Raw genomic sequence first — 27,265 nt, forward strand, 5'->3', positions numbered from 1 at the left:
TATTTAAGACTTAAGTAGACAGATGTATAGAATTGGTTCTGATCATTGTTAAAATACTCTTATATTATTCTATTACCTATGCTGCTTATTTCTCTTTTTCTTCTTGCTTAAATATACTTAGTATAAGGAGAAAAGTAGACAGAAAAAATATGAATTACTTAACAATCCTGTCAATCAAGACAACTACTTATTTTTTTATTTTATTAATATAAAAACATGTAATCATATTACATGTATGCTATATAAATGGAATGTAGGTATTTCATTTTTTTTAATAACATAAACATTTCCTCTGATATTAAATGTTCTCCAGAGTTTGATGTTAAAGATGCCTTCGTCATTACATTTGTGCTTCAATTTTAACAATTCATTACTTCTGTACATTTTTCTCACTGTTGGTTTGTTATTATTATATAAAAAAGCTATGAAAAATATGCTTATCTATAAGTCATTGAGCATATATATTCCATGATTTTACACTTGGAACAAATTCCTAGAATTTGAATTTCTAAGTAAAAAAAATTTAATCATTCTTATTCATGACTCTTAGTCATGGATTTAACATTTTAAAATATCTTATATTTTATTAAAGAAAAAGTCTAATCACATTTCTAATATTTCCAATCATATAATTTATTCTTTTTCAAATTTTCAAGGAAAAGATATATATAAAGTCAAAACCAAACTTCCTCAACACACATAGACTCTACACATGTGCACCGAGAAGGACAAAGTTAGTAATGTGTTATCACTATTGAGGCAAGAAATAGTTTATTCCACAATTTTTTCCACCACAGTATGAAATTACCTATTTTAGCCACTGGGTGTCACCTGAAGTATATGTTTAGCATCCAAGCAGCTATTTCAGCAATGTCTCTGCTTTATAGCTTCTAGTAAGAACCCTCTCAATATCTCTTAAATCTGATAGTCATTCACCTTTTTACTTCATTGTTCACAGAAATAAATTTATGATCTCAGATTCTACTGAGTCCACTCACTATATAGAAAAGGAAAGAAAGCAAATGACAAATTAAATTCAGAGAAGCAATTTTTAATCAGGTACTGAATGAAACCAAAATCAAAATGCAAATATAAGATCCCTTTAGCTTTCAGTTTCCTATACAGTTTTTCTTCAAAACTGCATTTTCAGATTTCAAATTTTATACTCCTGGAATTTACTAGAATCCATACATTTTCTCCTTGACCTCAAATGAGACCAATTTAAGAATCAGAGATTTGGTTTGTAAAAGAGAAAGTCCAGGGATGCCAACCTTCATGTTAATGACCACTAGGAAGTCTGGAGTCCTAATGATTAAGATTAATGTATGTTTAGAAGTCACTGTGAGATCTTTACAAATAATCCCTTTCTCATTTGATATTGTTTAACTAGTTAATGAATCCAATTACCTATTAAAACCTGGTAGAGATCAATACCAAACGATCCAAGGCATCTCAGTCACACACAGATTCTCTTATCCCTGATGTTTCCTCTTCATAAGTTTCCATTCACCAACCTCCTACCCTGGTCTTTGATTTTAAATCTCCATTTTTTTTCTTACTGCACTTAGAATCTCTCTCTCCTACTGCAAAATCCCTATGCCCTTAGCGATAGATTTGAATAAAGTCTGTCTTACCATTCCCTAGAAGTGTCACGTCACGAGTACTTTTTTCTTCAATGGTTATGGTTCTGTGACTTGGATAGGATGGACGTATCATTTTATCCCTCGCCTCTCACCCTTGACTCTGGATGGATGGATGTTTCATTTTGTTCCTGGCCTCTCACTCCTGACCCTGGGTGTGCCACTTTGATGCCTTTATCTTCACTCTTGGCTGATCCATTTTAAGTCACAGCACCCCTGAACCACTGTTCTGGACCAATGACCAATGAAGCTGGTGAGGACAGATATTTACCCTTAAGATTCTGAATGCACTCTCTGAAGCTGGGTGAAAGTCTCAGGCTTCTTTAGAAAGGTATCTCCTGAGCTGGAAGGTCTTCCTGGATTTGTTTGGAGTGGAGATTTTTTATTACCTGACCCCTGGGCCTGGGTCTGGGCTGAAAAATTCTCCCAGCAGTGGGGATTCCCTCCTGGGATCCTCCCTCTGGGCTGGATTTTTTTCTCCCTGCCTTTCTGTGAGGACTTTTTGTTCTATCTGATCCTGTCTCTCACATGGGAACTTGAAACCCCCTCTTCTCAAATCCCTGCCAACCACATGCTCCTCCAGCTCTGTCTACCTCCTTCTTGCTGGTATGATTTTTCTAAGGATGACTTGAACTGTTAATGTTCCCTTTAGAAAACTTAAGATCTCCCCAGAATGGCTCCTCCAAGAAGCCTTTCTTCCCATCAGGTCCCATCCTTCTTTCTCATCTAACTACTTTTAATCCCCCTTTAAGCTTCCTTAAATCCTTAGACATGTCCCACTTTGAACCTCTACCTTCTCCACCCCTCTGTCCACCCCTGCCAGACTTTTTCTTCCCACTTCATGTCCTCAGTTTTCTACAGTGGCTTGCAATTTAGGACCCCACCCCATTGGGGAGATCTCAAGGGACTGGGGACACCAAAAACAACCACCTGAGGCTGAAAACGTTAAAGGCTAACTTGAAACAAACAGTATTTTATTCACTCAAATGAGGCTTTAGACAAATCCAGATAGCTGCTTAATGTCTTCTGGGTCACTTGTCTAAAACTTTATCCATAGCCTTCCTAAGAGTACATACTAAGGCAAATGAAAATCTAAAAATCTGTCCACAAATGTCCACAAACAATATATACACAGTATTAGTCTTCTCATTAAATAGGTAGCCTTGGTTTGTTCCATCGGTCAGAAACACAGTGCACATAAAATTTAAAGTGCAGTAAGAGCAGGCTCAACTCTTTGATATAAACCAGTAAATTATTCATTGTTGTATTTTTCTAATTAATAATTAAGATGGTAGAACAAAAGCTATAAGACCTTTGCATTTTTGTATGTTTATGCAAGTATGTTCATGTATGGATGCATACTACATATATATGATATTTCCCTACCCCAGATGGCATCACCAAATATGCTAGTCAGCTTTAAATTGTGATGACCAAAATACCCAACTTAGAGAAGGAAAAGTTTATTTTGGCTCATGGTTTCAGAGGTTTAATAGTTGACCAAGTCTATTGTTCTCGGGCCAAGGTGAGGCAAAAAATCACGGCAGAAGGCACGGCAGAGGGAAGCTGCTCCCCTCATGGCAGCCAGAAAGCACAGAGGGAGGGGAAGGGGCCACAGGGAAGATGAATCCTTCCAGAGTTCGCCCCCAGTGGCCCACCTCCTCCAGCCATGCCCCACTTGCTTACAATTACCACCCAATCAGTCCATTCAAACTAAGATGGACTGATGAGATTACAGGTTCTCACAATCCAATCATTTCATCTCCAAACATTATTGCATTAACACAAGAGCTTTTGGGGGATATATCATATGTCAAATTAATTTTTTTAAGGTACTGGGGATTGAACTCAGGGGCATTTGACCCCTGAGCCACATCCCCAGCCCTATCAAATTAACTTATGACATTCATTGAAGAAATTCTATTCAAAGTGACTTAAAGATAAGTGAGCACTGTTGCAAATTAAATATTTCCCAAACTCCAAGAAAACAAACAAACAAAAAAGTAACTTGCATAAATCTTTGGTAAATAGGATTATTTAATATTACAAATTTAATGAAACAAGAAGGGAGATCAGTAGAGGAAAGGGACCAGGGGCATGGAGGAGGAAAGGGAAGAGGAACTACTGGGGAATGACATTGACCAAAATATATATCAAATTATGTACATGTACAAATATGTAACAACAAATCCCACCATTATATACAACTATAATGCACCAATAAAAAATATGGCCAAAAAATTAGTAAATAAAAAGGGGTAGAGATGTGAAAGAAAAGAAGTTATGTTTTCTGAGTTATTAGCATGAAATGCAATAATATAAGTATATACAATTTTACTTTACCTGGGTTTGCTAATAAAAAAAACTATTTTAATATTTAATTGGGAAATATCTTGAGGTGATGGCTAGTTTTGTTTGGTAGTATAATATGTCTTCCTGAAAACACTTCCCAAACACATAACTTTTAATCTTAGGTTTATGTTAAGTAATAGATATTCATTAAGTATCTAAATCATTATTAAATAAGATAGACTACTGAAACATTCACTACTACATTTAAGTTTATACATTTTGGCATCTTATTTTTATATGGTATATAGAGAGGCTAAGTATAATTGAGTCTGATAATAAACATTCTTTTTGCTGCATGAAAAATTATATGAAAATGCATGTGAGGAACAGATGTACAGTAGGGAAAATAGATATAACAATAATTTACTGTACATCTACAAAAGCTAGAAATGATTTTGAAAGATTTTTACTATAAGGAAATGATAAGTATTTGAGGAAATAGATATATTTAACCCAATTTAGGAATTACACTATATACACTATGTATTGAAACATCATACTAGTCCATTAATATGCATGATTTTATCTTTTTATGTACCAGTTAAAAGAAATTTAATAAAAAAAAGAAACAGCTTGTGCCTATAAAATTGTGAGATGGAATATTCATAACATTTGCTGCTCTGCTACGTAATGTTGGTATCTCAGACTTTCACAATTGTCTATTTTCTACTTCTTTTTGTAAAAGAAAGGTTACTAATGATTAAAAATTATAAACAATATATATAAATGAAACTTCTGGAAATCATAAGGGTGAAAAAATAATTTTGTTTGAAAAGTACATAAGGTATGTAGAATGTGCTTGTGTTAAGGGAAAAATAAAGTAATTACATTCAAGGTAGAATTACTGGTTATTCCAGACGAGTTAGAGGAGAATGTCAGGGATAAAACAAAGCTGGATGGATATAAGAAATTTGGAACAGGTTTGTGGAAGTGAACTTATCTCATGTAGTCAAACTGGCTAAGATTTGAATGGATTTATTTAAAAGGGTTTTATTTTGATTTTAAAATAAGCCTTAATATCAAAAGTACCATGGTGCAGGCTGGGGTGGGTTATGGCTCAGTGGTAGAGCACTTGCCTAGCATGAGTGAGGCACTGGGTTTGATTCTCAGCACAACAAAGAAATAAACAAATAAATAAATAAAGGTCCATCATCATCAACAACAACGAAAGTTTAAAAAAAAAGTACTATGCTTTGAGCCAGGCACAATGGCACACACCTGAAATCCCAGCTGCTTGGGAGACTGAGGCAGGAGGATTGCAAGTTCAAGGCCAGCCTCAGCAATTTAGTGAGGCTCTGAGCAGCCTACTAAGATCCTATCTCAAAAAAACAAAAACAAAAACAAAAAACAGGGCTGGAAATGTGGCTCATTGGTTAAGCACCCCTGCTTTAATCCCCAATATCTTAAAAAAAAAAAGTTCCGTACTGTTGTTCAAAACTAGAAGTTGGGTTTTGTCTTAAAAATGACAAAAGTTTTCTTGAATTAATGGTGTGATCTAAATAAAAGATCATAAAAAACGTGTTTTTCTTTCTTATTTATTTATAATATTTTGAAATTATCCATGGAAACAATATCTTTATTTGGTTTATTTATTTTTATGTGGTGCTAAGGATTGAACCTAGTGCCTCACATGTGCAAGGCAAGTGCTCTGCCACTGAGCTACAACCCCAGCCTTCTTTTTTATTTTTTTAATCTTTTAAGTGATCTTCCTGAGAAATTAAGATTTTGTTTTAGGGTAATTTCCTGTGTCTTATGTTAACCTTTGTCACTTCATCGATTACTTAAGAGAAACTAAGTATGATCTGTGATATTATTTAATCAAATGTTCAAATCTTTTACCTTTTGTACAACTTCCTAAAATTCTAAGTGAAGTCTTTCTTGTTCTCAGACTCACTCTGAGATTTCCTAGTGGACCTCTGGAAAATCCCAAAGGGTTTATTTTTTCACCTTCTAAAGTAAAAAGTTAAAAATCTATTCATTTGATATGTGAAGCTGCATGGGAAGCATTGTCAGATAAGAAATGATACTTAACCTTCAATAGGTTATATTTATATGGGTATTTATGCGTTGTTATTTCTGAAACTGTATGAAGTCCATAGAAATATGCCAATACCCTCACAGTCTGTGATATGCCCTGGTATATTATATTATCAGTCATTAATACAGTAAGTTTTTAAAATGTTGTATGCCGGGAAAAATAACCAAATTTCCTTTTCCCTTGTGCTACAACAAACTATCATAAGATCTTTTTTTAGAATCAGGCAAGTGCATAAAATTGTTCACCCAAGATCGAACAGTATAAGAATTAATGACTGAATAAACTGATAAGGATCGTAGCAGTTTGGGTTTTAAAACTTTTCTTGTTCTTTTTGGTTCCATATTTCCATATATAAATAATCCCTTTCCTTTTTCTCTTAAGTTATTTGTACCAGTAAAAATTCAGTAGGTTACATACTTTTTTAATATAAAATATAATATTGATCTTTAGTCCCTATCTAATTCTTCTAAAATTTGGAAGTTTTTATTGAATGTTCTTATTTCAGTGACAATAAAATTATTTTCACAAATTCAATAAAAATCTATTCTCCTTTAAAACAAGACATAATTAAAAAAAAACTGGTTATATTACCAAGAATTGACTAGTATGTCCTATTTGAGTATAATAGATATAGAATTTGATTTAAGGAACAAAGATTGACTTTATGGAGTCAATGATTACAAAGCCCTTTAGGAAAAATCTGCCTGGTACTGACTTTCAGGTTTCCAGCCTTATAGATGAGAAAGGATGATCACTTCTTGGGAAGCATGGGAAACTCAGGGCATCATTGTGATCAAAGAAAGCAATGAACCCTAATCCATTGGTACAGAAGAGGAAGTATGGTGGTGAGTTCTTGGTTTGCCTTTCTAGCCTTGACAGCCTTTTGAAAGTTTAAAGATTCATGAAAAGTTCCAACCAAGGAAACTCAAAAAGACTATGTAGTCAATTAACCATTCTTCCTGCCAAATATAATGAGACAAAACTTATTTTGTAAACAAGAACCAAAAAGGAAGTAATTTTTGGAGAGAAATTTTGTTCCACTGTAAAACTATAATAGGATTTATAGGTTTTCAACTCTTTTGGTTTCCTCTAATGTCTGGCTACAATTCTACAATTTTTCTCTCATCCTTCTGACTTGGCATATAGCACTGAGAACTAAAACTGCCCTTTTTCCAAAGCCCTACAATCTAAAGCCGGACAACTTGATATTAACTTCAAGGAAATCTCCACAACAGAAAACACATGGCAGCCTTTGTGCCTACTGCTCTGTGGACCAATTAAAAAATTCTCCCATGCCATCACCAAGGAATTCCAACTGCAAATCAGGACCTGAATCAGATTGCCACTGCCACACTTGCTCTACCATCTAAAGATGCTTCAAGTTCACATCTAGAAACTTTCCTCTGGAATCACAAACTGTTTCCAATGACTAATCTTTGTTTTTCTTTTATTTTTAAAGAAATTGCCTTCCTTCAGTTCCTCACTTCTCACACTACCCAGCAAGTGTCCTCCACTATGAATAAGTGTAATACATGAGTTTTATTTATAGCATTTATTCTTTTTTAAACATTTTTTTTTAAAAAAAACTTATTTAGTTATTTATTTTTATGTGGTGCTGAGAATCGAACCCAGTGCCTCACACATGCTAGTAAGCACTCTACCACAGAGCCACAACCCCAGCATTTATTTTTTGTGTGTGTAAACAAACATCAATTTCTCCCCTCTTTCTCCCCTTCCTCCTTCTTCTTTATTAGTTGTCCTTCACATAAATCTATGTATACTGGAAGAAGAGTCATCTATGTAGAATCTCCATTCAGCACCCTCTGAATCATAACCATAGTGCAATGGACATCTCCCATCACTCTACAGAAGCAGATCAGAAGAGTACTGACATACTCCCAGTCTCCAGTCAGGGTCTTGCCTCAGCCCCCATCATTCTGGAAATATTGGCAGCTTAGGTCCTGCTGACACTCTTCGCTACTCCTTACACCTTCCCCACTGATTACTCTTCAGTACTCAGTTTTCTCCTACTTTTTTGCTACTTCTTTGACTTATTCTCCAATTTCTCTTTCCCACCTTCTACCTAGACATTTGTCAATATTTGCCTTTAATTTCTCTCTCTTTTTATTCTACACTCTTTTATGCAATAATTTCAACCAAGAATTTTCAATGGTAGGTTAAGTAGTTTGTGAGTATGGCTTTTCATAGCTTCTACAGTAGAAGTGGCTTAGAGTTTTTATCCTGAATTTTGTAAACTTTCTACATCTCTCAGAATTTAACCTGAGTCTGTGTCTCAGGATACAATGATTGTTTTAATGTCTATATAATGCCTTATGTTTTATTACAGGGTTTGAACTTAAATGCATGCACCATTCATGACGAGCTATATTAGAGGTTCCATGTAAGGAAATAATTCTAGTACCCACATAAGCAAGTTCACTCATAAAAAGGCAAGCAGTGACCTAAATTATTTCATGGTGACTAACAACTAGAATAAGGCAAATGTACAAGAATCCACACAAACAAATCCCAGCGGGGGGAGGGGAAAGCGAAACAGGGAATGTCCCTCAGTGGTTGATAATCTCCAAACTCATAAGCTTCAAGACTCCTGTTGAAACCTATAGTAATTACACACAACCGACAAATGAAAGAGTCTAAAATGAAAACCTATATCACATGTTATATCCAAGGAAGAGCAGAATGGAAAAGACTTGATTGAAGAAGCTAAACGCTGTCATTTTGAGACAATCCCAAGAATTCTTGGCATAAAAATACAATTATTTTAGCAGTTTCTGTTCTTTCATCTTCTCACAGAGGTGGAGAGAATTTCATTAAACATTGAAGAAAGTCAACTCAATGCCAAAATCTAGGCAGAATCTCCACTCTAGTCAAAGTCAATGAACTGTATTGGAAGGCACTATTGGTGAGCATCTTGTGTCACGACTATGAAATGGAGCAAGTCTATATCCATGGAAGTTCTTTTCTCTCTCCTGAATTCTTTGATTCCACACAGAAATGCAAGTCTAGAAAACCTAGTATCACTCCTCTTTAGTAGAATCATTCTCATGAGGCAATCTACCTTTATTCCCCTGGTGAATAAAGAAGAATTGGGAACTAAACTCAGGATCACTCTACTACTTAACTACATCCCAGCCCTTTTTGTTTTGAGACAGGCTCTTGCTAACTTACTCAGGCTGGTCTAAAACTTGTAATACTCCTGCCTCAGCCTCCAGCATTGCTGGGATTATAGGCATGTGCCACCAAACCCAGCTAGGGTCTCTATTTCTAAACTAATTAAAACACTACAAATCCTGGAAACAAACTAAACAGAAATTGGGGCAGGCTCAGAGGAATGTGGGAACATGGGTTTGTGGGCAGGGTGTGGCAGTGACATGCTGCAATCTGGGGAGAACCTGTCCTAAGTAAATGGTCTTCATGAGGGTAGAGGTAAGAAGGGCCCCATTAGCAGTATATCCTAAGGAGTGAAGTTCTTCCCTGTTTCAATTCATACTGATGTTCTATACTGAATGAAAGCCTTTTAGAGACTGGAGTTTCACCAGGAGTATATACATCCATCTCTCAAAATCTTAGATCTGAGGAGATTCACCTATGGGCAGGGACAGAGAGCAGGCATTGGACAACATGCCCATAATTGTTGGCATGCTCTGGGTGCAGATAGAGCCCTACTTCAAAGTGGGGAAAGAGAGAAGTCCAAAGTACTACCAGGAAGGAAGAGAGCATCATCATCCTGAAGGCTGAAAAACTGAAGATCTCATAGAAAGATATGCTACAAGAAGAAAATGTCGGAAAAAGCTTGCCTCCATGATAGGAAACATGATAGAATTACCTCCATGAAATTGGTAGAGAGCTACAGATTGAGGTGAAAAGGTAACAAAACAGGACAAAAAGAGAGCTAAGAGAAGAAAGGAGCCAAAACAAACACACCATCCCCATTTAAAACTGCATTGAAAGCTTCAAAGAGCAGAATTAAGAAATAAAAATATGAAGGAGAAACTTTAGAAATTCTCTCAGAATGTAAAAGTAAATGTCAAGGGCTGGGGCTGGGGCTCAGTGGTAGAGGACTCGCTTTGCACGTGTGAGGCACTGGGCTCAATCCTCAGCAACACATATAAATAAACAAATAAAAAAGTAAAGATATTGTGTCCATATACAACTAAAAAAATTTTTTTAAGTAAATGTCAAAGAGAGAAGACTGTGAGGCAGAAGATTAATGAATGTCTAATCTCAGAATTATTATTTGTGTTTTGAGAAGAAACAGGTGAAACATAAGAGCAATAACTAATAAATAATTAATAGAAATTACAGAAAAAATAATTTTAAAACATAAAGTCACATTTGGCAATTTTTAAATGTAGAAATAATATTTTAACATCTTATAAGCATGAAGGCAAGAACAATAAACTAGACCGCTCGATTTTCTCAACAGGATGAAAGGTCAGAAAACCATGGAGTAACAGGTACAGAATTTGGAGGGGATAGAGCTGTTACCTAAAAATGTTGTACTATAATTTTATATTGATTGCCTGTCTTGGGAAAAATCAATAGTAAAACATGCTTAGATTCACAGAACTATTCTCCTACCCTGAAAAAATTATCTTAAAAAATATCTGACAACGAAACTAGATAAAATTTTAGAAGCAAAAAATAAGGAAGTTGAAGTCTACAAGAATTTGGGGGTTCCAGATGGATTCAGTGTTGGCCACTAGTGTCTGGATCTTCAGGTGAGCCAGGTAGGACTGGCCTTGGCCCAGCTCTGCAGTTTTGCCTCTTTGTTAGCATTGAAACATGAGCTTGTGAGCCACAGTGAACACCCTATAGCTATCTCTCTGTCAAGACCCATTTCCCTTAAATGAACAATTATCCGAGTACTCTTCCAGGATTTGTTTATGTTGACCAACTCACATGTGGGGACGTTATCTCAAATGATTTATTTTTTAAAAAAGTAAGTTTCCCCCTTTAAACCAGAACACCAAGTACTGACCAGATTAAAAGCCATGTTTAATCCCAGGTGTAGATAGAAGATAAAGCAGGATAAGTGTGTATGATAATTTGTTTATACCAGTTGTTACCCATTCTTTAAACCCTTCTCAGATGTAGAGAAATTATAAGACCAAAAGTTTCATGAAGTAAGGACCCAAAGATAGAGTGACTATAAAGCAAGGAAAAAGAAAAACAAGTACATTTATCACCAGCATCCTTAAATACAGTGGGGGGTGGGGTGGGGGGGAAGAAGTCCTTCCAAACCTGCAATAAAATCTATTTAAATTATTTGACTGACACATCTGGCCACATTGGAAGAGCGTGAGCCTCTTAGCAAAATAGTTCAGTGAAATCCTGGGAAATGGACTTTAAAGCACAAAAGTGGTCATGATCTCACAGAGTACATTTTAAAAGCTTCAAATTTAATAATGGATTTTTATGACTAAAAAAAAGGGGTATAAATAGAGGAGAATAGAAACTGTGTCTTAAAGAAAAAGATGCTTGATACATTTTCCTTACCATAACAGAATTGGTGACATTCTCTTCTTTACTATTTACCTTTTCTCTTTCTTTAAAATGTATAAATTAAACAGTGACTCAAATTTAAATTATGTTTTTACATTTTTCCTTTAAATGAATTCAATCTTTTTTATCATTAAATCACAAAAGTAATATATACTTGGGCAAAAAAATAATACCAATACCCAGAGTCTCAACACTTAATTATAACCACTGCTACAAAATTTCGTGTGTATTCTTAAATCAATGTAATAACATTGTGCACTCATAAATATTATATGGGGCTGGGGAGATATATATATATATATATATATATATATATATATATATATATATATATATCAGTTGGTAGAGTGCTTAGCATAATTACAAAATTACAATATGTACTATTTTGGTAACTTTTTAAAAATATAGCTAAAACATAATAATTGAAAAAAGTCTTGAAAATGCCAATGATTTTTTTTAAAGATACCATCTTCTAGAATTCTAGCACCCATAGAGATGGCCACTATTTACATCTTGGCATATTCTCTATGTCTCTTTTACTCCTATATAGTCCTCCCTTAGTATCTGTGGAATTGGTTTCAGGATTCCCCACCCCCAACAGGTACCAAAATCCATGATGCCCTAGATCCTTACATAAAATGGCATAGTATTTCCATAAACTTAAATCCTCCTGAATATTTTAAATCATCTCTAGATTATTTATAATACCCAATATCAATGTAAAAGCAATGTGAATAGTTGTTCCATTATAGTATATTATATCATTTAGGGAATAATGGCATGTGAAAAAAGTGTACACATGTACACTGTAGACACTTTTTTCCCCAGATATTTTAAATCAAAGTTTGATTGAATCCCTAGGTATGGAAGAATGCACAGTACAGAAGGCTAACTTTATGTTTGGTGAAATGTCACTTTTCCTGATTTCTTTTTTTATTTGTCTCAATTAGTTATACATGACATCCCAACTTCTAAACAAAGATAACAAAAGAGCATCATTAACAGGGACCTACAATGAAAATGTATTTATTTATAAATATCCAGGTAGATAAATATCTGGAAATAGAGACATTCCCAAGGGGCTTTTAAGTACATAGAAAGTTTACACAGATAGTAATTTAGAACTGAAAAATGAAGAAACCACAATCTCAATAATTTTATTCTTTGTGGTTCATAAGATGCTGAGGTTAAATGTTTTGTTTTTCTGCTATCAAGTCATTCAATCTTTGGAGCACAGGATGGGGATGGGAGGAAAGCAGAGGAGAAGACGTATGATCCACTGGTCTCCCTTGTATACTCTTTATTCAGCAGAGTAGCAGATAAGAAACTGTTTGGAAAAAGGAATCAGTTTAGGAAACCTTTCTTTGGTAAATGAGATAAGAAAGTTAATGATAACTGATCACAGAAGGGTAGGTTAGATAACAAATTCAGATTGTACATGATCTTATAATCATGAACACATAGGCAAAACAATGTCTAATGTGATTTGCTTGAACTGTCTCCAGAGCCAAGATATCTCATCAGTGGCTTACTTGAACATAAGGTGATGCTAGACACTTGGGGAATGAATCATTTACACCCATGTTTGTCTACTCTGGCAAACAGACATGGGCAAAATTCGGTGAGAGAGCAGAGAGCTCTCTGAAACAATTACAGTTTTCAGTACTGCCTTGTTTGAATTTTTTTTTCTCAAATAAACTCTATTGCATTTATTTTGTCTAAATCAATAATATAAGACAAGGGAGCAAAGGCAATGGGTCTGTTCTCTATGTCTGCTGGCAGAACAAACCAACATACTCAGGCTCCAGCAAAGGTTACGGGTTGTAAATGTGAATTTTCCAGTGATGCTATAAAACAATGTCAGAATTGTTTGATTACTAAGAGACAGAAGATAACTCCCTTCTTCTTCCTGTTGAGGTAGAAGTTCAGCCTTCCAGTTTCAAAATCAAAGTACTGTGTCTACCTCTATGGACCCAAAACCTTGACTTCTTCCCTGGTGGCATTTGTCGTAGGATGTCTAAGAAGTGTTTCCCAACCCTTTTATAAAGACAAGATGAGAGGTTTTATACTCCAGATATAATAAAAACACAACTCTGTGCCAGCAATTGTTGTCTATAAACAAGCAATGCTGATGACATTTGTTATGGTTTAGATATGAGGCATTCCCCAAAGCGTCTGTGTTAATGCAGGATTATTCAGAAGTGAAATGACTGGATTGTGAGAATTGCAATCTAATAAATTCATCCTAATTTGAATGGACCGGGTGGAAATTGTAGGCAGGAGGGGCATGACTGGAGGACATAGGTTACCATGGGAATGCTCTGAAAGGGTTCATTGCCCCCAAAGCACCTTCTTCTCTCTGTGTCTGCTTCCTGGCCTCCGTGAACAGAGCAGTACTTCTCTGTCATGCCCTTCAGCAATGATGTGCCGCCTCACCTTGCCAGGAGAATCGACTCCACTCACCATGGACTGAACCTCTGAAACCTAGAGCCTAAATAAACTTTTCCTCCTCTAAGTTGCTTTTGTCAGGTGTTTTGGTCACAGCACTAAAAACTAACACAACATTCAGGATATACTATTTAAGCCTCCAAGTTATAACATAATTGGCCAGAAAGACCATAAAAAACACTTGACTGTGTTGGAAAAGATTTTGCTGTGTGTGTGTGTGTGTGTGTGTGTGTGTGTGTGTAAATAGTTTAATATTGATTAATATTAATAGAGAAAGATATCCAAAAACATGTATCATAGTCTGTAAAGGAATGCTATCGTTTTCAAATAGGAAATGTTTACTATTTGTCTAAATAATTAATTTGGTTAATCACATATTTGGGAATATAGTTAAAGAGTAGAGTTGATAAAGAGATTAAATGATGCCAGATAGAGTTTCAGACATTAAAAGAGAGAAATACATTATTTTTCATATGGAAATTTATTTCTTTAATAATTAAAAAATGAAACATTAATATAAATTTATTTTTACTTTTATTTTCTTAAAACTTACTCTGTATGGCAACAAAAAAGTTTAATACAAAATTGACTGATAAGAAATAATCTATGTACATGTGGAAAAATAAGATTATGTATCCCATTTGAATCAAATGTATGATATATCAAGATCATTGTAATGTTTTGAGCAACTAATAAAAAAATTTAAAAATAAATAAATAAATAAAAGAAAAAGAAATAATCTAAATTATATTTTCATGAATATTGGTAATGGAAACAATGGTAGAAAGTCGAGAAATAAACAGTGCAGAATATATAGTAGCTTCTAATCAGGAGGTATTGAATATTCTGGAACTGCAGAGAATAAGCAGGGAGAAGACTAAAGTTTCCAAAATGCCAGCTTAATCTTGATAGTATGAAGATAAAATAAAGCACTCTATGCTTTCTAAATTTCCATATATCTTTTAGGATCAGCTTCTGACCTTTAGAAGGTGAAGATAACACAATTTCTACTGACTGAAGATGAATAGATCTCCTGATTCTTAATGTGTAAAAAAGCAGCAAAATGAAGGCAAATCCAATATCCTTTCAAAAGACTGAACTTTCACACGACCCTTCCCCAGACAAGTGGGTCAAGGCTGAAGGTGCACAGAATAGTGCGTCATTCAGTGAATGGAGAGATTCACAGGTGCAAAGAAAACCCATCTCAGAGTGGGGAGATTTGGTTTTACTAGTATTACAAAGAACCAAGGCACATAAAAATAGTTCACTTTTCCTTTTGTCTACAAACCCGAATAGTTAATGTAGGCCATCATTGTCCTCCTTTCATGGTGCACTCTCCTGAGAAAGGGTTTCCTTTCCTACTACAGCATTTGGCTGCCCTTCTATCCCTATCATGTTCACCAACCAAACAATTAAGATGTACCAGTCTTGTAGGGAATACACTTTTAAAAAACTGAATTTTATTTCTAAATTGAAAGTATTTCTAAAAGTTTCTTTCTGAGGAAATTTTTTAAAATTTATTTTTAGTGATTTTTTTACTTCTATTCATGAATCAAATCTTAGTTAAAACTAAAATGACCAGTACAACCTCTTTACTACATTATTACTTAGTATTTCAAAAGAGAATTCACAGTTTACAAGTAAGAGAAAAATGAAAACAAAGTACTGTGGAAATTACCTCATCTGATCCTTTCTTTCCTCCAGGTTTGGAAGGTGATCCACTGTTTTTTTCATTGACATGCTATAACAATATTAAAGAAAAAAAAAGATATGTTTAAGAGAGGAAGGTGATAGAAGATAATAGTGTCTTTAATTCAGAAATGCTAAATGAATAGACTTTAAATACAGTACCCTTTAATCTCCCTCCAGATAATATTAGTAATACACAAACATAGGGAAGCTTTTGAAATAGAAGGGATGATAGGGACATTCATGTGGGATCTAGAAAGTTGAGTCTGTAATTAGCCAGATGCAAAGCTGATGGTGATGCCAATGCGGCATCTCGTCTCCTGCAAATGCCTCATGGATTTTTAAAGCCCAAATTGCTACTGCAGGAGACGCCTAGTTCATCATGGAGATGAGATCTCTAAGGGCCATCTTGTGTCTGAAGCCATACTTAAGCCTCAGTTCATATGGACACAAGCGTCCACCACAGCCTTCCAATCACCCACCACTTCCAACAGATCATGTGAATTCCCTTGAGTTCCTCCATTTGAATATCCACCAAGGCAGAATGACAAAACCTGAAGGGGGAAGACCATATGTGCAACTTGGATTTATTATGGCTTTAGAATTTCATTGTGTCTAGAAATAGATTTTTTTTTTTTTAACTAGGACATTAGGGATGAATTTAAGTCTTTTTATGTGGAACTCAAAGCTTCATGAATCTCATATGTTCATTTGTTTTAGTGATAATATAAGCCACAGAGTTTATTAAACATTTTTGAGAAATGAAAAACATTTGCAAGGCATACAAAGAATTATTTCATTTCTTTTACACTGTGAGAAATGCAAGACAGTGATAAAAGTGTCCCAAATACGGGAAATAAAAGCTCACCATTGGATTCAATCATGATCACCTTCAGTTAAACCAAAATATAAAATAATAATATATTCCCTAGAGCAGAATCACACAGGGTTATGGAGAAGGAACTTATTTAAATTAAGTGTGACAAGAATAGTAATAATAATAATGTATATAATTCTACATTATTTACCATGCATTTTCATATACATATTTGATACAAAAGGGGTCATATTGTTTTAGGAATAAGAAAAGTAAGAAAAACAGCAATTTGGTATTTTTCAGAAGGACACATTTCCAGCAAATGGAAAAAGGTCACAAAACAAGGATTTTTTTAAAGTTAAAATCTGTTGTTTGCACACTACTATGCTAAATGGGACTGGATTATAATATTTTTAATCATATCAACAGATATGCTAGTTTAAAAAAATGCCCAAGGACACCAGAACACACGGCTAAAATTCTTCCTTAATAGTTCTTTGTATGAATAACTAGTAATGAATCATTTTGATGGGTGAAAATCTTCCACAAAAGAAATCCTTATGGATCAGTGAATGAAATCCACTCAAAAGCAGCTTGGGCTGCCATAGCTTGGTGAATGAAATTCCTTACATAACTAGTTTTATCTACACATCCTAGTCAAGGGTTTCTTCATCCGCAGTTAAGAGCACTCAGTACTCAGTTAAAAGCCCATGTATAAGCCAAGCATGATGGTACCTTCCTGCTGCTCCAGCTATTGGAAAGAGTGAGATGGGAGGATCATTAGAGCCCATGAGTTCAAGGACAGCCTGTGCAACATAGTGAGAACCCATCCCAAATGATAATAGTAATAACAGTATTAACAAAACTAAAAGCCCACATAGATACCTGAGGTAGATGGTAAGTGGCAAGTATTAGAAGAATTAGTAAGAAAGATTTGTAAAGGTCAAGCTGGGGGTTGAGGTGGGCAATACTTATGTAGGTTAAATCAGGAAGCCATTGGCATAAGGTTGCCTCTACAGCCAGGTTCCCTACATAAGGTAATAGAAACTGAACTAGGAAGCATTTCTTATAATCAACTTAAAAAGCCTCAGCCAATTACATCCAGTCAATTAAATATTAAAACAACAACAACAACAACCAAAAAACCAACCTAGGGACAAATGTCTAGCTGTAGCCAACAAGTAATTTCTTTATTTCTCTCTTTGGCCTATACAAGCTCACTCCTCATGCTGCTGGAACAGAACTATCTGAAACTTTTCCGGGTTTGAGAAATACCCAATTCCTGAATTGCTTTATTGTTCAAATAAACTCTGTTAAGTTTATGTTGTATGAAGTTTTTCTTTTACCATCTCTACAAGAATTACTCTTTTTTTTTTTTTTTTGATTGATAAGGACAAATCTACCAAGAGATTTACCAAATCTGTCTCCTTCCCAAACTAGTAATTTTAGAACCGGATATCACACTATTCATTATCTGCATTTCCATATCTCTTTCAGATTACATAAAGTAACAACAATATCCACTGTTTGACTGTCTGTTTACCAATTCAAGTGCCTTATCTACTTGTCAGGAGTTGTTACTATTTCATTCTACAAATGAGAAAACATAAAAAGCCAACTTGCTTTTATCTAGTGCAAGATCCTATGTTCTCTACACAGTCCTCCTCAGATTCCTGCTTTGTGGCAAATGTATATCATGATTTACTGCCCTCCAGTGAGTGTACATATAGCATGTTCTCTTTTAAATTTAAAATTACTAGCAAATTAAAGTTACTGGTAAAGATTGTTTCTTTCAAACAGACAAGTTTGGCACATTATATTAAATCTATGGTGTTATACAATAAAGTCTACTTGCTTGTTTTCTGATTAAATAAACACAGCAAGTTGGGAAACAAAAAATAAAAATAAAATATAAGCATATAGATGATTTATTAAAAGATTAAAAAAATGTTTCCCATATGGTGCTTCAATGTAATTCCATTATAGTCCTCTTGATTAACCAACATCATTCATTACTCTTCTCCAATGAAGTGCTTAAAATCCTCCAAACTTTATAGGTTTGAAGTAATGGTTTGGGAGGGTTGTATGGAATGAATGTTTTTATAAAATCCTGAGTTATAATGAAAACTTACAAATGTATTGTAAGCATGGCACTTTATGATTTCAAAGGTTTATTTCCTTTTAATAAATGTAACTTCTGTTTTCATTTTTATTTGTTGTTTTTATATATACATGACAGTATGGGGTGTTTTGACATATTATACATACACCGGGTACAACCCATTACAATTTTTATCCCATTCTTGTGGCTAAACACCATGTGGAGTTACACTGGTTGTGTATTTCTATATGAGCATAGGAAAGTTATGTCTGATTCATTCCCCTATATTTCCACAGTCCCATTCTTCCTCCTTTCCCTTCATCCCCCTTTGTCTAATCCAATGATCTTCTATACCTCTCCTCCTTACCCTACCTTGTTATGGGTTCACATCCACACATCACAGAGAACATTCAGCCTTTGAGTTTTTGGAACTGGTTATTTCACTTAGCATGATAGTCTCCAGTTCCATCCATTTATTGGCAAATGGTATAATTTCATTCTTCTTTACAGCTGAGTAATATTCCATTGTGTATATATAATCACATTTTTATTGGTTTTATTTTTTAAATACATTACAGCAGAATGCATCACAATTCTTATTACACATACAGAACAATTTTTCATACCTCTGTTTGTATATAAATTCCCAGACATCAATTAATGTCTTCATACAAGTACTTTGGGTAATGATGTCTATCACATTCCACCATCCTTGCTAATCCCCTTCCCCCTCCCTTTCCCTCCCACCCCTCTTCCATATCTAGAATTCATCTATTCCTCCCACACTCTCCCTCCCTAACCCACTATGAGTCAGCCTCCTTATATCAGAGAAACCATTCAGCATTTGTTTTTGGGGGATTGGCTAACTTCACTTAGCATTATCTTCTCCAACGCCATCCATTTACCTTCAGATGCCATGATTTTATTCTCTTTTATTGCTGAGTAATATTCCATTGTGTATATATGCCACATTTCTTTTATCCATTCATCCACTGAAGGGCATCTAGGTTGACTCCACAGTTTAGCTATTGTGAATTGTGCTGCTATAAACATTGATGTGGCTGTGTCCCTGTAGTATGCTGTTTTTAAGTCCTTTGGGTATAATCCAAGGAGAGGGATAGTTGGATCAAATGGTGGTTCCATTCCCAGATTTCCAAGGAATCTCCATACTATTTTCCATATTGGCTGTACCAATTTCCAGTCCCACCAGCAATGTATGAGTGTGCCTTTTTCCCCACATACTCACCAACACTTACTGTTGTTTGTATGCATAATAGCTGCCATTCTGACTGGAGTGAGATGGTATCTTAGAGTATTTTTGACTTGCATTTCTCTAATTGCTAGAGATGATGAAAATTTTTTCATACATTTGTTTACTGATTGAATATCCTCCTAAGAAGTGTCTGTTCATGTCCTTGGCCCATTTATTGATTGGGTTATTCATTTTTTTGTGTGTTTAGCTTATTTGAGTTCTTTATATTCCCTAGAGATTAGTGTTCTATCTGATGTGTGGGGGGTAAAAATTTGCTCCCAAGATGTAGAATCTCTATTCACCTCATAGATTGTTTCTTTTGCTGAGAATAAACTTTTTAGTTTGAGTCAATCTCATTTATTGATTCTTGGTTTTAATTCTTGCACTATTGGAGTCCTATTCCATTCATCTGCTAAAGGACACTTATGTTGGTTCCATAGCTTGGCTATTGTGAATTTAGCTACTATAAACATTGATGTAGCTGCATTTCTGTAGTACGCTGATTTTAAGTCCTTTAAGTATATTCCAAGGAATGGAATAACTAGGTTAAATAGTGGTCTCATTCCAAGTTTCCTGAGGAATCTCCACACTGCTTTCCAGAGTGGTTGCACCAATTTGCAGTCCCACCAGCAACATATGAGTGAACGTTTTTACCCCACATCCTCACCAACATTTATTGTTACTTGTATTTTTCATAATTGCCATTCTGACTGCAGTGAAATGGAATCTCAGCGTAGTTTTAACTTGCATTTCTAATTGCTAGAGATGGTGAATATTTTGTTATATGTTTTTTGACCATTTGTATTTCTTCCTCTGTAAAGTGCCTGTCAGTTTCTTTGCCCATTTTTTTTGTTGGGTTACTCGTTTCTTTGCTTTGGTGTTACTTTTTTTTTTTAGTTCTTTGACTAATGCTCTAAGGTGCAAGTGGTAAAGATTTTCTCCCATTCTGCAGGTTCTCTGTTCATGTTATTGATTGTTTCCTTTCCTGTAAAGAAGCTTTTTAGTGTGATGCCATCCCATCTATTGATTCTTGATTTTGCTTCTTGTGCTTTAGGAGTCTTATTAAAGAAGTCTGTTCTGAGCTGACATGAGGGAGAGTTGGGCCTACTTTTTCATCTAGTGAGCACAGGGTCTCTGGTCTAATGCTTAGGTCCTTGATCCACTTTGAGCTAAGTTTTGTTCAGGATGAGATATAGAGGTTCAATTTCAATCTACTACATATGGATTTCCAGTTTTCTCTGCACCATTGGTTGAACTTTTTTAAATACACGAAACTATAATGATAAATGAAAATCACTTAATAGATCAAGTAGCAACTCTTTTTTTCAAACTTCATGGATTACTTTTTCCGAGTTTTGTTTTGTTTTGTTTTTTAACCCAGCTTTTTATTTTAAAAAATTTCAAGCATACAGAACAGTAGAAATAATAATATAATGAATACCGTTATTCCCACCAGCTATATTCAACTATTAATATTGTTGCTATATTTCACGATTTTATACACACACACACACACACACACACACAGTCTAAACATCTGTATATACCTGAATTTAAAAGTAAATTGCAGATAACCTGATACTTGAATGCTAAATGTTTCAAAGGTTAAGCATTTCCTTAAATTGAGCACATTTCCTCATACAAACCTAATATTATTATTATACTATGACAACTAACAAGAATTCCTTATTAACATTCAATTTCTAGTAAATATCAACTTTATATAATATCCATTGCCCTGACCATTTCTTGGGGCTTATTCCATATTCAGCAGTTTGTTAATGATGCGAAATGAATTAAGTCTTTTCACTGAGAGATTCAAAGTGCCCAGGGTTTTTGTTTTGTTTTGTTTTGTTTTTTAATTCATGGAATAACAGGTCGTTATTCACAAAATTTAGGTGGTGGAATGAAACGCTTGAGAAAGAGGTATGTAAATTGATCCAGTCCAGGAACCTGAGGTGAATCTTCCTAAGAAAGAAAACAGAAAACTGCTTACATGACACTACCCACATGTAGCTGGTAGGTGGGGAGAAGTAAAAGAAACATGCAGCAGGAAAGCGGTATAGACTGGAAAAGAGACTGAACCATGAAGCTAATGAATGTCATGAGAGAAAAGAAACTACCAACAGTGTGGGGCATTTTTCTGTGTGATCTCCTTGGCTCTCCACAGCAACTCTGTGCACTACACTGTATTACCTCATTCTATGGATAAATAAACTAAGGACTGAAAGGTGATGTCCTGCTTGGTTGACCCATTCAGGATTATAGTTTACTATAATCAATATAATCCTGAGATTATATTACTCTATATCTAGTTAAAAGCTAGCTCAAGAAAGTCATAGAGCAATCTTGTACTCTAAAATGAAAACAAAATAAACAAGAACAATAAACAGCAAAACAAGAAAAACTTCCTATTCTAAAACTGATTTGTTGTATAAGATTAATCAAACACACAATACTTATTAATTCTGTCCTACAATGTATTAGCAGCTGGAGAAAAGACCAAAGTCAGGGTATTTGTACAGGGTGCTAGTCCTAAAGCAGTGAAGAGCTTCACTGGTAGGATATGAGCTCAGAAGACAGGAAGCCACATGGGGTTGAGACAAAGAATTGGGCGGTATGTATTACAGGAGTTCAGAGGTAGGGGGCAAAGATCATTGAGAAGAAATAACTCTTCTTGATTTTTTTTTTTTTAACCCCTGACATCAGCAAGGAGAGCTGTCCTCTGGCCTCATTCTAGGAGATGACATTTATATGCTTAAAATTTTCTGCCAGAGAAAACCAAAAAACTGTGGAGAAATCCACAAGAACTAGGAGTAACAAAGCTTGAAGCCTCACCTCTCACCCAGTTAGGGACATCTGCTAGTGTTGGGCTTCAGTTTTGGAGAATTTGGGCATCATACCTATTATTATCCAGATACACACATAGAAAGCATGACACACAAAACAGGATAAAATCAAACTAATTTCTAAACCTGTAAGAGAAGAAAGAAGACAGAAAGACCTCTTGTAATTCTAAGTCAGAATGTGAAAAGAGTGAAATGCTACTGTGCTTCTGAAATTGAGGAAAAAAAGTACAAATTTTCTTTTGAAGGATACAGAAACATTCTGAAATAAAATTGTGGTGATGATTGCACTACCCAGTAAATACACTACACACACACACACACACACACACACACACACACATAGTATCATACACTTGGATGGGTACAGGGCATGGACTGTGAGTTACATTTGAATAAAGTTGTTTTTAAAATCATCTTTCTTCAACTTGGAGATAAGGCCATTAAGATCAATATTTGCATGTTCAGGGACAGCTGTGGCAAAATCATGAAGCAATAAAAATGTTATCTTAGTAAGTTCTAGAATTTCCTAGTGCACATAGATCAGCTCTCACTCTGCTGCCATATATACTAAGAAAGCCTCGATTCGGGGGACCTCATGGGGACAGAAAACCTTCCAGTCAAGTTAGTGTTCAGTTCCATCCTCTAGTCACAAGCAGAGTCATGCCACAGAGTAGGGGTTGAGCTTTAGTTTGACCTAGGAGAGGCCTGGAAATGGACATATTTTTCTAAAATTTCCCAGCTGACTGTAATAAGCAGCCAGGATTAGGAACTACTGGTTTTGAGGAGAGATTTGTGGAAGTAGAATGGTCTACTCCTCAAACCACCCAACTAAGTCAGTCCCCATGGGGAGTTTTGCAGGGTCAGGCAGGTGATTGCAGCTCTGGGCTTCTCCTGGGTAAATCATGATTGCTCAGTGAAGGAACACCATACTCTATGTTCACATCAGGATTTCCTGTCTAGTTCTGAGCTCTATTAGTAAAGCATCATATCTTCACATCTGTACAACAGTCTCTATTTCCTATGTAAAAACAAACAAATTAGTACTTTATTGTATACATTCTTGCTCACTAATTACTTCCTGCATGTATATCTTGCTTCCCCAACCATAAAGTAAATTATGCTCTTTTTTTCCCCAAGACACATGGTTTGACCATTATAAACAATTCTTGATTGAATAACTGTGTTTCCATTAACCTGTAAACAGTACTGAGAAGTACTTTAGCTCTATTTAGATTAGTAAAGGAGATGAAAAAGAATGCTGAAAAATGACTTGGAAATTAAAGAGAAAATGTGCAAATTGCATTTCATGCAACAATCTATTCTTATATGGATTCTACTTGTTAAGGCCAGATTATATGACAAACAAGCCAGGCCAAGACACATAGCTGCCTGTGCTGCAGATCAGTTTCCCTGGGAGCAGATCCTGGGCCTACCTGCTTAAGGTGGCTTTCTCCCCTACGCAGTCCCACCCCAACTCTGCTGGTGTCTCAGGGTACTTTTGCTGGTTGCTTTTCTCTTAATGGATGGGCTCAAGCTGGGTTTGGCCTAAGAGAGCACTGGTAGGTGGTGGGTCAATGAGAAATGGGAGATGGCGGGTGTGTGTTGGGGGTGGTATTCCCACCTCTCCTGACTTAGGAGCCTCTCCAGCACATGGCTTCTCTTCAGGCCAAGCCAGTTGTGGTTCCACTATAAGCAGGGTGACCTAAACCTCCCTCAGTCCCTCCAGCCTTGGGTTAGCAGCAGTGTCCTGTCATTTCTAATCTCTGGGTTGCCTTACCCATTCCTGAGAGTTTTCTAGTCTCTTCTATTTTCAGGGCAATCAACTCGCCACAGTCTTTTTTGTCTTTTAGTTGACTGTGATACACTCAAATAGGACAGAAAGAACACGGATTTGGAAGGGTATGTGAGCTTGGGCAAATTATTTAACCTTTCAGTTTCTCCTGACAAAATGGAACTAATGGTGCCTATCTCAGGGGCTGGTGTATTTATGAAAGGATCCAATGTTAAAGGAGACTGACCCAATGTATAGTTCATTTTAAAATACTATAAACATTCTTCCATTCCCTTCTTTTTCCTCAGCATCCATCTGATTGTGGTGAATATGAGACAGTAAAATAAAGAGGAGAAGTAAAGAAAGGTTTAAAGGTTTCATTTTCTTAGGCTGTAAGTATTATAGCAGAAGGATTTAGTTTTTGACTTACCCTAAAGTACAAAGAAAACAGGTTAACCTGCTAAGATTTTGTTGAGTATTTTGTTTATCTCATGACTGTTTATTATATTATTCTTACATCTTCATGTTACCCCAGAGAAAGTGAACTGCATGGAAGATCTACAACAAGTTGGTTACAGGTATGAAACTTAAATTTGTAATTCCCATTATTTTAAATATTTTGCAATGGTGTGTGTGAACAGAAAAATCAAAATTGGTACAATATTGGTGATTATTGGTCTCAGTTGATTTATATATGGGCAGCTCATTATATTCTTCTTATTCTGTATATATGTAAAATTTTTCCTAAGAAAAAGTCTTAAAAATTTTAGGATCCATTTATCTTAACGGTATTTGTCCCCAAAACAAATCCTAGCTGTTTTAAGTTTTAATATTGAAAAGTCCAAACTCATGAAAAGGGCTAATGTGAAATATAGGGCTTGTTTTTCAAATAAATAAGTTTCATTTGAGTGACCACTATGAGCTCAGTGTTGTGGGAATATAATGTTAAAGGCCAGGTTTTTAATATATGATAACTTTATATTCATCTAAAAATGTTATTAGATTATAACATTAAAGAAATAACTTTCTTTTTAATACCCATATAAAGAAGATACGTATTCAGGATTAACTGCATGGCTATAAATGAAATCTCTATTTGAAACCCAAGCATGCTTTCTCCTAACATTTTAGTATTGTGTTTATTTCATGACAGTGTATTTATATTAGTCTCACACCTCCATATTACATATGGAGATTCTGATGGACATTAAAATTCTGGTGAACATGCAAAGATGGCACTGTAAAAGCACATATTCTTTTGTTCAGTTTTTAGAGGTAGCATTGATTACTTAACTGCCAGTTTAGCTTTTAGGATCTATCTGCTGGATATCTATTGTACTCTGCACAGAACCTGACACATAGTATAGACAATAAACAACTAACCATGAACATCTATGACCTTTAGCTTTTCACTCTTGGGTTCATGAGTTTTCTATAGTAAAACTGAATTATACACATTTTTAGGAAATTCTAGTGGTAGACCATTTTTCCTTCTATGTTAATTGACTCTTCCATCTGAGGAGGTGACTTCTGTAAGTAGTGATCACTGAATGGAACTGTTTTTTTTTAATTTTCTTAAATGAAAGATATCTTTTATCTTTTTATTTTCTTTTCTTTATGGCAAAGCTTTCTATGCAAGTTTTCATAAAAAGAAAATGAAACAACTTAAGGAACAGAACTTTTATATTACATTAATAATATTTCCATCTTAAAGATGTCCCAAGAGAGAAATAAAGATGGTCTGCTTAAAGATGAGGAGATAGGCTACCCAGAACTAGTTCCCTACCCATCTACTTTGGAATCTCAAATGACCATCCACTGTTTCCACCCCCAGAGAGCTACATCACTCTTTAAGAAGCTCTTGCATAATATAATTAACTTTCTAGGATGTATCAACATTGATTAAAGAACAATATTATCAGGTGGTTTAAAAGACTGGTGTGCAATGGAAAGCAACTATTTGGAGATTGCAAGCCAAAAAAGGAAAGTTTTATTTTATCTCTGCATTCCCACTGCCCTAAAGACTGTGGTCTTTTTGCAGACTCTATCTTCTGCCTTCCTTACTTCTAAACTGAATTGAATCCAAATGGTCTGTCATGCCATGGAAGGCCTATGACACTTTTCTTAGACTGACTGCAATAATAAATAACTAGGTTCCTTGACCATGCTGTCACTGAGTCCATGGGTCTAATTAGGCTAAGAAACACCTTTAATTAGCATAGGCTAATAGAATCAACTTATGACTCAGGAATCTGATTAGTACTGGTGTAAGTCACATTTACTCTTCTTCTTGCTTGATCATTACAGTGCTCATCAGATGTTCTTCAAATGTAGTTTTTAAAAATGTTGTGGGTTTATTTTTACTATAATCACAAAATTCTTTCAAAGATAAGTGATCTTATCTAGAGGGTATTCTATGTGGAAATATAACAGACTAGCTGTACAGGCAGAATGCTATTAAAGAAACTCATCTTAGGTACATCTTTTAATTGTTTTTTTTTTTTTTTTTTTTGCCTAAATTTTGTGTGAAGGTTAGTTCATTTTCAATCTTTTCAAGTATTTAAAGGATCCCAATAAAGATATTTTAATGTCTTTAGACAGAATTTACCCAAAGTATTCTGAGTTGTATACACATACACACACTACACACACACACACACACACACACACACACACACACACAGTCATCTCTTGGTATCTGTGGGGTATAGGTTCCACCAGGACTCCCTCAGACATCAAAATCTGCAGATGCTTAAGTCCCTCACATAAAATTGCAGAATAT

The 27,265-nt window shown here is 35.1% G+C and overlaps 1 protein-coding gene across 6 annotated transcripts in view; it reads right to left on the minus strand.

The window, feature by feature from the left end:
• The window catches only part of Cast (calpastatin), a 113,116-nt gene that overhangs the window by 82,285 nt on the left and 3,566 nt on the right, over positions 1-27,265 (minus strand). For all 6 annotated transcript variants that reach the window (XM_076856990.2, XM_076856989.2, XM_076856991.2 and 3 more), the window contains exon 2: positions 15,683-15,745. In XM_076856990.2, coding sequence (XP_076713105.2) covers positions 15,683-15,745 — 63 coding nt within the window. The remainder of the gene's footprint in view (positions 1-15,682; positions 15,746-27,265) is intronic.

The sequence above is a fragment of the Callospermophilus lateralis genome, chromosome 5, assembly GCF_048772815.1.
Source record: "Callospermophilus lateralis isolate mCalLat2 chromosome 5, mCalLat2.hap1, whole genome shotgun sequence".
Lineage (NCBI taxonomy): Eukaryota > Metazoa > Chordata > Mammalia > Rodentia > Sciuridae > Callospermophilus > Callospermophilus lateralis.